Source organism: Coptis chinensis, chromosome 7 (genome assembly GCF_015680905.1).
Source record: "Coptis chinensis isolate HL-2020 chromosome 7, ASM1568090v1, whole genome shotgun sequence".
In the NCBI taxonomy this organism is placed as follows: Eukaryota; Viridiplantae; Streptophyta; class Magnoliopsida; order Ranunculales; family Ranunculaceae; genus Coptis; species Coptis chinensis.
The window spans coordinates 13,433,286-13,446,760 of NC_141462.1; the positions used below are offsets into that span (position 1 = coordinate 13,433,286).

The 13,475-nt window shown below is 41.2% G+C and overlaps 1 protein-coding gene across 1 annotated transcript; it reads left to right on the top strand.

Moving 5' to 3' along the window:
* Positions 1–4,106: 4,106 nt before the first annotated feature.
* LOC147486126 (uncharacterized) lies at positions 4,107–4,661 on the top strand. Its single transcript, XM_086573653.1, has one exon. The coding sequence runs from the start codon at positions 4,107–4,109 to the stop codon at positions 4,659–4,661; it is 555 nt and encodes a 184-aa protein (XP_086429779.1).
* Positions 4,662–13,475: the final 8,814 nt, after the last annotated feature.

A 13,475-nucleotide genomic window follows, 5' to 3' on the forward strand; every position in this document is an offset into this window, starting at 1 on the left:
CTTTCATAATTCTTACCGCTCTTTCAAAGGCAAGCATTTCGCTTACTCTTATGGTGATGGTCTTGAGATCAAACGAGAAGGAGATGGCCATGTGCCATGGCTAAACATCACCATTCCATTAGCAAGCATGACCATGAACATGGGGACTGGCCATGTTATTTGTACTCTAAACATTATGGGAGATTGGCATTTTTCTATCGCCAATGAGGTCGCTTATGCTTGTATTCAAGCACTAGCTCGGGTCATGCATTATTTAACATTTTAGGTTGGAAAGTTGTTCCAAACAAACGAAGCTCGCGACTTTTCGTGATAAGTATATACTTTTACCACCACCGCTTGTCAATCATGAAGACACATTTCCCACAGTTTGCAGCTACTTTTCATGATCGGGTCAAGGTGGATTCCATGTGCCCAAAGAAACGTAATCATTCGCCATTGAGGTTTCATTAATGGAAGCGCCCCGCCGATACCGAGGCATGTTCGATGTTACCCAAAGGACGAAAAGATGAAGACCAATTTGAGAGAATCCGAGACAAAGAATGGGCAGAAATTTGGCAGACTATTATCTATCTAGGCGCGATGCTAAGGAAATGCATTTCCTTAAAGAGGACGCCGCACTTCACTTCACGCCCCGGATGGTAAACTTGAGTTTGCCATTGTAGACATATATCTAGCTAAACCTTTTGTTTGGTGTGCTATTGTTTTTCATGTTTCATATGTCTTTGTGGTTTATTATATCGCGGTGCTATGTTTAGTGTTCTATTGAACATTTTCTTGTTCTTTTCTCAATAATATATTATGATCTCCAACCTCTCGGTTCCAAAGAATCTAGCCCTAATTTTGCTCACGGTTCTCGTGTACTTTCTCTTTAATTATTGATCCTTCGAGGACTAAGCATCATTCCGCTTTGGGGGTGCTTTAAACCTATAGCAAGAATTAGGCATCTTGTAGCCTATATATAGTTTTTATTTTCATATTAATAATTGTACTTAGTGACAAAGTCTTGTTTCCTTTTCAATGATGAAAATTGTCTAGAAATCTCACATTAGTATCCTAATTAGGATTTGTTTTAAGAAATTTTAGATAATACGACGCAATAGTTTTATACATCTTTTCATGAATATTCATGTACCGAAAGTATCATTGATTGTACATAGCAAGAAGTTTCGAAACAACGGTTAGTTACTTAAACTATAAATCCCGTGAGAATCTAACCAAAAGCCTTGATATGAGTGATTTGTGTGTGATGACACGAGGAGTAGTTTTTCCGACAGAGGAAATTACGATCTACTTACTTGATCACCACCCAACCCTAGGCGAATTTAGGCCTTCTTTGGATCGACATAGCTAAAAATTCTTACCTGTTACAAATATTACCGCTAGTCACTCCACTGAACCTTTCATCAAACCTTTCACTTTCACCACAAAAATTCCTTACCCATCTATTAAACCAAATAAAAGAACCTACCTAAGTGATGAGTATGAGAAATAGGATGAAATGTGGAAAGAATAAAGAGAAAGACTTGTCCCAAATATAAGTCAGTTACTTGCTTCAGAAAAGGAAAATAGAATCATGTTCTTAAGCCTTAAAAAAAAAAAAAAAAAAAAAAAAAAAAAAAAAAAAAAAAAAAAAATCCTTAGTATCAAGAGGCTTAAGAACAAGGTTGGAAAAACTCAGTTAGAAGAAGGAAAGGAAAAAAGGATTTCTCTAGTATAAATATATGAAGACCCTATTCTCTCATACTCGTAAATTTTGATTATCCATTTCCATTTTCTTGTACACTATCACCTAAGCCCCACAATACCTAATAAAGACCTCTAGCTCAATTAGGAGTAGGTTGGTGTGATAATAAGTAGTAGACGGATTGATTGATCGACATCGCTCCTCCGACCGTCATTGAGATAAGGAAACGCAGCCCACCGCACAATCGGAGTTAACAAAACCCGAAAGGAAAATTTTTGAGTGAATATGTGTTTCAACACATACCGCGGAGAACCCATTTAGGTATGCTCTCCAAGGATCCGTAAAACAACCCCGCTAGTATATTTCAATGAAAAGTTCACTGCATGAATAATCATATGTAGATGTTTTAATTATTGAATACATATTAACTTGAGTTTCAAAGAAATAAATCCTCGCTCCCCGCTAAGGAGATGTATGGATATCCGAGATTAATTTAGGAAATAAGTTTCTCACACCGAAGTCGTCAGAGTATAAATAAAGTTTGTGAGTATCTTTTTCGAAAACTCTCACGAGGTTATAACTCGTCCACTAGGGAATTCCTAGTGGTTTAAGGCCTTGTTGCATATGGTCAATGCAATCGCACTCGCTAAACGAGAATTAGTTTAGGACTACACATTTTTGGCCACTTATCTATTTTAGTGTCTCTTCTTTGCTTCGGACAAGCAAAGTGTCTGTTTTTGGGTAGTGTGATAAGCACCCAAAAGTGTATTATGAAACCCCATTGAGACATATAAATTTGGTTCATTATGTGTTTAATAATCATGAAATAAATATGTTTTCATACTTTTGCGTATTTGCAAGAACATGGAAATATTGGTTAAACCTCGCAATAAAAAGCATGATTCACGCTATATGAATTCTCCCAAATCCACGCTGAAGCATCAAACTTCCAAAGCTCCTACCTCTCGAACCAAGACTCGAATGCGACAAGAGAGCTGCTTTCGCATAATCGTATGCGATGAACTCTACGATAGGCGGAAGTTGTAAACCGCCCAAAATACCGATCACCATCGATCGCACATTATGACCCACTATCTATGGGCCACAAGATTGATGAGTCATCAATCATGGAGCATGTCAAGACAAAGATAACAAATTATTGGTGCAAAGTTGACACCTTGCATGTAATAAATTAGATTAGGTGTTAATAGTGAGAAAAAGGCAAGGTGTCACTTTGTTTTAATGTGGTAGATAAAAATGAATCAATGTGGTTTGATAATTCACGGGAGGAAATGAGATTTCTCTCTCAAATGGAGAAGAAATTAGACAAAGGTGGGGGATACTCCATTTACTCCCTTGACTTATTTTCCTCACATGGCATTATTTTAGTTCCTTAGTGAAAATGAGAAGTTAGTTTTATTTTATTTTGCAAAAAAAAGCTTGTAATAGTTTTAATGGAGGAACACTTGTTCTTCTAGTTCTTCTAGAAATATATAAGTGAGTTTGGTTGTGGATTCTCTCTCTCTCTCTCTCTCTCTTTCTCTTTTGAGTTTTTAGTAGTTCATAAGTCCTTGTCCCAAGGATCATGAGCTAACTTCCCTTTTGGGGAGTTAATCCAACTCATGTGAGGGAAAACATTGGTTGTGAGTTTGGTAGGTTTTAGGATAAACAACTAACACTACATCCTATCCCAAAATGATAGTTGGTGTAGTGTCTAGTTAGAAATCAAACAATGAGCTTAGAGATAAGTCATTGTTTGGTTTCACTTGCTAGCATGTATGAGCTCTTAAGTGAGCCATGCATGCTAGGGATAAATTATATTTTTCCGTTAGGGACTTGTCTATGAGTTTAGGAAGAATAAAACCTATTTCAAATCAACACTAATGGTAGCTCACATGAGGAGGATTAACTCTCCAACTTCTCTTCCAAATTTCTATTTTTAGTATCAAGTGCATGTTTTCAACTTAATGTTTTCTTAATGTTTAAGTAGGAATGATAAAAATCTAGCATTTATAATAGACCCTTACTCCTTAGTTCCCTTATTGTAACATCCAATTTGTAGTTGTTCTATACTTTAGGTAGTTCGAATCCTTATTCTAACTCTACTCAACAAATATCGTGAGTAAGGAACCTTGATTTCTTTTGCTTCAATTTAGAGAGTTCAAAACTCTAAGTGGTCGTAAAAAGCTAATATCAGTATTTAAAGTAGTTTGTAGCACACGAACAGGCTAACGCAGTACAACCTGAGGAGATCAGTACGTCAGTTTAGGATCCCCCAGGAACTGAACCGCTCAATAGGCGTCTCCAGCTAAATATGATTTCTGGAAAGGCAAGCAAACGAAGTGGGCAGGTCATTGAAAAAGGCGCGCGACATCAAATGCGCATCGCCAAGGAAATGAGGATCGTGAACAATGAACTAACTATGGGTGCACAGGTCAACACAGTACCCTACAAAGATCTGTTTATCCTCTTCACTGAGGCCGACTATTGTAGCATCCAAAGTCCACATGAGGATGCACTTGTTCTGACACTCCCTTTTGGAGATTATGATTTGCATTGCATATTGGTTGATCCAGGCAGCTCAGCAGATGTGATATACTACGACGCATTCAAGAAGCTGCAGATTCCTAATTCTAAGATGGTCGCCACCAACTCCAACCTATATGGATTAAGTGGGGACAAAGCTTTGACGGTTGGGGAAATCCAACTACTTGTAGCTACTGGTCTGGTAACTCTCAACATAAACTTTGTTGTTGTAAAAGTTAATACACCCTATCACATGATCTTGGGTAGGACCTGGCTGCACAGACTACGAGCTGTCCAAAGCACCAATCACCAATGTCTGAAGTTCCCGCACAACGGGAAAATTAAGACAATCAGAGGGGATCCGGTGGTTGCCAAAGTATGCTATGCTATGGCAATGAAGCAGTCCCCACTCCCTTTTGAATCAATAGAGGTGGGGCAACCTGCCAAATAGCAATTATAGTTGGATCCCCCCTCCCGGACCTGGTCCCAAGAGAGAGGGAGGGTCCCCCCTCACTGGAGCCGTTAAAGGAAGTGGAAATTGTGGGAGACAGCTCGCCAAAAACCACTTTCATTGGCACCTTGTTGAGTTCTGAAGAGCATCAGGCTCTGATACAGTTCCTCCGAGAACACACAAACGTGTTTGCTTGGTCATTCGAAGAAATGCCAGGAATTGACCCCCATGTGGCATGCCACCAGCTCAATGTCCGTAGTGATGCAGTAGTAGTCAAACAGAAACCGAGAAGGATAAGTGCTGACAGGTCCAAAGCGGTAAAAGCCGAGGTTGAAAAACTAAAGGCAACTAACTTTGTCAGGGATATCAATTTTCCCACCTAGATCTCTAATATTGTCCCAATACATAAGAAGAATGGGTCATGGAGAATATGTATTGACTTCACGGATCTAAATCGCACATGTCCAAAAGACAGTTACCCTCTGCCGCGGATTGACAAATTGGTAGATGCGACAGCTGGACATAAACTGTTATCTTTCATAGATAGGTCATCTGGCTACAACCAGATCACATTGCATGAGGAAGACCACAAGCATGCAAGTTTCACAACCGAGGATGGCCTATACTGTTATCAGGTCATGCCATTCAGACTAAAAAATACGGGGGCCACGTACCAGCGCTTGGTGAACAAAATGTTTGAAAAATTAATGGGAGACATTGTGGAGGTGTATGTAGATGATCTCCTGATCAAGGGTCTAAAACGAGGAGATCACCTTTCTCACTTGAAGGGTGCATTTGATGTTCTCCGAGAGTATCACATGAAACTCAACCCTGCGAAATGTGCTTTCGCCATATCATCAAGGAAGTTTTTAGGATATCTGGTTACAAAGCGAGGAATAGAGGCAAACCCAGATCAGATCCGGGTGCTCATAGAAATGTCTTCACCTAAGAATATGAAAGAGGTTCAAAAGGTTACAGGCAGGTTAGCAGCTCTGAACAGGTTCATCTCCAAGAGTTCAGATAAGTGTAAACTTCTATTTCAATTACTCAGAAAAAAATACCTCCTTTGCATGGACGGAAGAATGCCAAAAATCATTCAATCAGCTCAAAACATACATAGGGGCACCACCAATCCTTTCCAAGCCAATTGAGGGAGAAGTTTTAGGCCTTTATCTCTGTTCATCTGACTATGATATTAGTTCTGTACTGATACGCGTGGATGAAAAGAAGGTTGAAAAACCTATCTATTTCTTGAGCCGAACGCTCCTACCAGTAGAAAAAGATATCCTAAACACGAAAGAGCTGCTTTAGCCCTTGTTTTTGCAGCAGAGAAGTTACGACTGTACTTCCAGTCCCACACTATCAGGGTAATCACCGAACACTAGTTATGATCAGTTCTAGAAAGGCCGAACAGATCAGGGAGGTTGGCTAAGGTGTCCGTGCAACTATTAGAATATGATATTATATATGTTCCACGAATCTTAGAGAAGGGTCAAGCACTAGCAGAATTCTTGGGAGATTTCCCAATAACTTACACTAGGTACGACTCAACAACCCCCAGTTCAGATAAAGGCATCCTGACTGAACCTCCAAATGCCCGTCCAGACCCATGGGAGTCGAGCTCCGGATGGTGGCTGTTTGTGGATGTGTCTTCAAATGACAGAGGTGCATGAGTGGGAGCTATATTAGTTACTCCTGACAACATGCGACTGGAGAAATTCATCTCGTTGGGTTGGAACGCCTCCAACAATGAGGCAGAATATGAGACGACACTTGCTAGGCTCATAATGGCCCTCGACCTGGGCCTGACACACCTTACTGTGTTTAGTGACTCACAACTGGTTGTGTTCCAAGTTGATGGAGGATATGAGGCCAGAGAAGAGCGAATGGCCAAATACCTAGAACTGGTAAGGGGTCTAGAAGGCAAGTTTGAGAACATTCAGTTCTATCAGCTGCCTCGATCAGAAAATCGACACGCAGATGCTTTGGCATATGTTGCCTCGATGTTGGGCAACAGCGAGTCTCGTTCTATCCCGATAGAGTTCCAAGAGAAATCCAGCATCCAAGCACTCACAGTTATAACAGTTTGTATTACTCTAGTCATCACTCCAAATTGGATGGATCCATACAAATCCTACCTCAAAGAGGGGGCACTGCCTGAGGATAAGAATGTAGCAAGGCGCCTGCTTGCAAAGATTCAAAGATTCACCCTCATTGAAGATGATATGTACAAGAAGTCCTTTTGGGACCTCATCTCAGATGTCTCTCCCCAGACCTCGCTGAACAGGTTATGCGAGAGGTTCATGAAGGAATTTGTAGCAACCACGTTGGGGGCAGAACACTAGCTCTCAAGATCCTAAGGCAAGGATACGTTTGGCCTTACATACAAAAGGATGCACAGGTTTTTGCCTGCAAATGTGAAAAGTGTCAACAATATACTCCGCTTATCCATGCTCCAACAACGGAACTGCACCCATTGGCCAGCCTATGGCCATTTGCACAGTGGGGAACTGACGTTGTAGGACCTCTACCACTGGCTCCCGGTAATGTCAGATTCTTACTGGTCGTAATAGATTACTTCACCAAGTGGATAGAAGCAGTTCCCCTGGTCTTCATTCGAGAATAGGATGTCAAAAAGTTCATTTGGAACAACATTGTCTGTAGGTTTGGCATACCCAAAGTTATCATCTCAGATAATGGGCAACAGTTTACTGGGGGATTGGTTGCTGAACTCTGTGAGGAGTTTCACATTACCCATCTGTTTTCAACTCCAAGGTATCCGCAAGGCAATGGCCAGGCTAAAGCCTCTAACAGGGTTATTTTGGATAACATAAAATGTAAACTAGATGACGCCAAAGGTTTATGGATCGAGGAACTACCTAAGGTCTTATGGGCATACCGAACTACACCCAAACGGTCAACTGGTGAATCCCCATTTTCACTGACCTACGAAACTGAAGCTGTCATACCTCCTGAACTAGTAGCTCCCATTCAAAAATTTGATGTTGTGCACACCCTAGACAATGAGGAATTATTATGCAGAGAAATGGATCTCTTAGATGAAAAACGAGAAAGTGCCGCACTACACTTATCTGCCAATCAGCAGATTCTGAAAAGATCATATGACAAGAGAGTCTGGATTTAGTCTTTCAAATATGGAGATTTGGTTCTGCGCGAGATCCCAGAGACTAACGGCAAACTTGGGCCCAACTGGGAAGGACCATACATCATCGACAAGGTTGGTCAAACTGATTTTTACTATATACGCACTGTTGAAGGAGACGTTCTTGTCAAACCATGGAACGCACAACACCTTCGCAAGTACTATCAATAAATTGTTATTATTACTTCTTTATGTATTGTTTACTCCTCTCCATGTCATCAATAAAGTTCTCCAAATTGCCATCAAATTTCTTCCTTGCATCAGTTCTTTATTTATGATCCACACTAGACTAAGCCTTTAGAGAATTATCTTCTCACTGTCTGTTCAAGAATATTGCATGCCAATTTGCTTTCGAACTAGTGATACTGAGTATGGGAAAGTTGAATTGTATGCCAGTTCCTTTCACATCCCCACGCAGTTGGAACTGTACACTAGTTCTTTTAAACTGCGATTATCCTCGATGGGTTAAGCCTTTAGGAAATCGGACCACACAAACTATTTAGTAAACTGTATGCCAGTTTGACTTGGAACAAGAGATAGTGTTCTTGAGAGCCTGAACTGTATGCCAGTTCTTAAAAGCTCTCAATACATCAAACATAGGGGTTGCTGGGAAGATATGGGTTGGATCCAGATCCTAGCACGCCATCATTGGCCTGGAACTATATCGACATGATGGTGCTGAGAATCCCCCACTATTGTTCGAACGACAACCTATTCATTTTTTAAATAAATAGGACCTGTCGTTATGAAACACCGTGTCTTGCTCATGGCACCAAGTTACTTTCTCAAGGCATATGCCTCTATTGCGATTGAACTCTTAATTACTGTTAACTTGAGTGGCTTCCATGACATCCTGATCAGATTTTGGTTATGCCTCATTATCTGTTTAGCCTACGAGGGTCACCTATTGTTGTTCCAAATAAACTTTGGGGGCATCAGGGGTAGAGTGTGTATAGTAACATATGTCATATAAACATAAAATGTTATAAATGTATGCATAAGCTAGAAGAGTTGTAGAGTTCAGTAAGTAAATAGTATGCATGTATAAACTAGAAGAGCTGCAGAGTTCAGTAAGTAAATAGTATGCATGCATAAACTAAAAGAGCTGCAGAGCTCAGTAAGTAAAATAGTATGTGAGCTACATAGCTCATATTACAGACCCATAAAATAATTGTTTAAAAATAATTGTTTATGTGAATCATCAATTATCAACTGAGAGGCTTATGAAGCAGGGGTAGAATCAAACTTTGGTTCACTATTAGTGCTTGCTGCTACACCATCATCAAGAACTCTTGTTTCACTTTCACGAACAGACTGTGTGGTTGGATGAGCTGGAACGGGCAAAAAAGGAAGTTGAATGGGAGGCATGTTATTATTAGTGTCTTCTTCAGAAGATGAGGAGGCATCAGTCATAAATTTTTCCTAGATAGCTGAGATACTAGTGTCTAGATCAGGAAACAAGATGAAAGGGTTGGTCACTCGCCCCTAATCATCCAACTGAGAGACATATCCAGTAGCCTCAATTGCCTCCTCAAACTTAACTTGTTTGGCTACGTCGAATGACTCTTCAGAAACATCAAGCACTCTCAGAGCAAATTGAATTGCATTTTCAACTGACCTCAGAGGTCTCCATCAAGAGGTCACTTCACCACTTGAGAATATAACTCAGAGGTCTCTGCCAAAAGGTCACCAACCTTCTTATCAGAGTGAAGACGTTTCTCTTTTAGAGCCCTTTCATAGCCTGACATGACCTCATTTGCATGGGCAATAGCTTGGCCAAGGGTCCTCATCTCGGTGTTCATATGGTGAAGTTCCCCTTGAACCTGATCATGTTTTGCTTGCAGGGTGGTAAAGTGGCAGCGTTAGTAGCTCCTTTTTGGGCTTTCTCTAGAGAGCTCTGAAGGTTGGAGATAGTGTCTCTCATATTCTTGAAGCCAGTATCAGATTTTTTCTTTTTTGTCAAAAGTTGGTCAATCTGGACCTGCAGCTCCTCAGTTCTCTTCTCAGCAGCCTCTTTTGCCCCAGATCAACTCACCGGTAGCCTTGGCATTAGTGGATGTATCGGCAAAAGCCACAAAGATGGGTTCTTTCATGGCCAAAAAGTTATTCACTAATTGGAAAAGAATATAGAAAGTAGCACAATGAGAGAAACTGAACATTGAACAGAGAAGAAAGTCTTACCTTGGCAAGGTGAACAGCAGATCGGTAATAGAACAGGTCCAGGCTCCCAGCCATGTTGGCTTCAGCCTTATCAACAGGAAGTCACGCAGCTTCTAGAACTCCAAGCGCGATATCAACATTATTAACAGAGTGTTTGTTGGTAACATGTAGGTCATCAGTTCGTCCCCAATGCCTCATCTCCACAATCATCTCCCTTTCAGGGGAATCTGGTGATCTTGGCGAGAAGGGAATGTCGTCACTCGCCCCCCTTCCCCCCTCCTATCACTGAATCGAGAAGGAGGGAGAGCGACAGTTACAACAGTTGTTTCAGTAATGCCCTTCCCCTTGCGATTGTCAGGGAGAGAATGGTCAACAGTCAGAGGGACATTGTCACCAGTTTGTTCAGAACCTGTGGGAGGATCTGGAACTGGTAGGGGTACAACTACTTTCTCAAAACTAGAACGGGGAATAGTCACAGGAACCTTAAAAAGTGTTTCTTCATTAACAGAGAGAGGGCGAAACTTCATTTTCTTACTAGATGGGGCAACATCAGAAGCAGAAGCAGGATCAGTTCTCTTCAGTTTATGATGGTTGGATGCACGCACTTCCCTTTTAAAATTACTAGACGCCAGCAGTTCATGAGGTAGTTCAGGGCCCCTCCCGCCAGTGATCACACAATCATCACCGGCGGCAGCTTCTAAACCTGGGCCGATGTCGCAAAGATCGCTAGAAGCGCCCGCGAACTCTTCTCCATACGATTCCCTCTCCTTCTAGTAATCAAGGAGGATTCGTCCTGAACTGGAGGAGGAAGAAGTCCCGTATCCTAATCCATAGGAGGGGGAAGTACGGTGCGCCCATAATTCAAAATATTTATCCCGAAAGGGGAAAGCCAGGGGACAAAGCTAGCAATTCTTCAGCAGACATGTTGAAATATTCAAAAATATGGGTAGGATCATGAACTATCACCCAAGGCATCCTCTGTTCCTTGGGGATCTTCTTGATGAAGTCCACCGTTGCAACATCAGTAGCAGATAATTGATTCCAGGGGGAAGAGTCATCTAAGGAATAATAGAAAAGAAATTCAGGCAAAAGACTCTTGTATTAAATTACAAAGTTTCTGAGTAAGTAGACTTACTGGTTGGAGCATGGGTGTGTTTTCTGGGAATAGGAATTCTCATTGGCTCACCATCAGCATCAGAAAGATGAACGTCCCACGCATCACCGAGCACACGAAGGTGGTGATCAACCTAGCCTTCATGTCTTTGGTCATGAGATAATAATATGATTGGTCTCGAATACGTCGGACCTCATAAAAGCAACCAAACACCCAACGGTTTAGAGCGAATCCATGTCTCTTGGCAAGAAGGGCGGAATACATGCCAGTTCTGTAGAACAGGGGTGCTGCCTGACCAAGAGCAAGATTGAAGTGAATCAGACACTCTCTTAGCAATGAGTGGAGGGGAAGAGTAAGTCCAGCCCTTAGCTGACCAACTGTGATGAGTGCCACTTCCTTATAGGCCAACTCATCAGATAACCTCCCCTACTTCAGGCCGATATCATTAGGAATGTGAAATTTCTCTCAGCTCAATTCCAGGGAGGAAATATCTCCGAAGTTTACAAGTGACCAGTTAGGATTCATGATCGGAAAAGAGGGAAAGTTTCAAGTTTTGGTTAAACCCTAACAGGAGATCAAAAGGTTCAGTATGCAGAGAAAAGGAGTAGAAGAGGTAATGAGAGTTCTCTCACCATATCTTTTATATACAGAAAAGATGGTCAGTTAGGATTAGCCTAAGCATTGTGTCTTTTCGGGATGGAACTGCCATCATTACCTTTTTCGAGAAACGGCATGCCTATTCGTGCCGTCTTTTCAGAATCTTAATTAGTTGGATATGTCAGCAGTTCCAGTAACAGTTTAGGAAAAAGATTCTCGTGCCAAAAGCAGTATCGCTTCAAGCGCCCACATGCTAGATGGCACGAGAGGGGGCATCTATAAGGGGGATTTCCCATCATTGAATAGATGACACATGTATGGGAAATAAACTAAGACTATAGATGTCCAGAATGAGACGAGGACCATCAGATCAGTTCTGTGAATAAGTGATCTCGTGCGTAGTACAAGTGTTTAGTAGGCATGTGTTAGGCATGTGGCTGACCGTCTCTAATTATGACAGTTCTTCAAGTTATTAGGAACTGATATAGACAATTCCTGAACATAAGAAAACTGAAAAGGGCTATCTCTGATGATAAGGAACGAATTGTGATGACATATCTTAGGAGTTACCTTTTAGATATAATCTTCCCATATACGATGGAACATTATGATCAACAAGGAAACTTACCTCTCATAAGATATGGTCTAGATTCAAACTTCTATAAGGAGAGGAATCCTAATAGGAAGGTAGAGTCCGAGGATGGAAGGGAACTCACAATCGGTGAGGAGAGCCCTAAACCTAGGACTCTCGTAACTCTTCCTATAAAAACCAGAGGGATTCGCTCTTAGGAACTATGCAAAATAGGGTTTGATTCTCCTAAACAAACAAGGAGATACATAGGCAGTCGCCAGGTGGTTCAACCATGAACTCATAATCATCTCATCCCTTCTCTACTCAGTCAAAACTTCTGGATCACAAAGCACAGAGGAAGATCCAAGGATACACGAAAACTCCCCTACATCGGGCATGTCCAAGAACACTCGAATCTGATCTAGGTTAGCTTATATCCCTCTCTGTGAGACCTGATACCCCCTAAATTTTCTAGATGTCACTCCAAAGAGACATTTCTTGGGGTTCAGTTTCATCTGAGTTTGATGCAGTCTAGAGAACGCTTGTGCGAGATGATCTAAATAATCTACAACTTTCTTGCTTTTAACTATCATGTTGTCTATGTAGACTTCTATGGTGTCTCTTAACATGTCTTGGAACATTTCAGTGATAAGTCGTTGGTAGGTTGCTCTAGCGTTCTTGAGGCCGAACGGAAAGATGTTGTAACAGTAAATCCCTTGTTCTGTTATGAATGAGGTTTTCTCTTGGTCGTCTTCTGCCAAAGGGATTTGGTTGTAGCCACTGTAGACATCCATGAAGGACAAAAGTTCGTAGCCACAAGTCTGGTTAACAAGTCAGTTGATTTTGGGCAATGGGAAGCTATCCTTAAGAGTTTCTTGATTTAGGTTGGTAAAGTCCACGCAAAGGCGAACTGTGCCATTCTTTTTTGGATCTGCTACTATGTTAGCGGCCCATTCAGGGTAATCAACCTTCCTAATGAAGCCAACTTTTTTGAGATTTTTGACCTCTTCATTGATTGCTTTTTTAAATCTAAGGGATAACTTTTGAGGTCGTTGGCAAACTGGTTTAGCATTTGGGTTAACATTTAACTTATAACATACAATATTGGGATCAATTCCAGGGACATCGATGTATGACCAAGAAAAAACATATTTATTCAATGATAAAAAGCTTACAAGTTGTGCCTTGAGAGTAGGATCAAGGTTAGCT

Excerpts from the sequence above, each read along its gene's own strand:
- LOC147486126 (XM_086573653.1), top strand. The coding sequence starts at position 4,107 with ATGGGTGCACAGGTCAACACAGTACCCTACAAAGATCTGTTTATCCTC.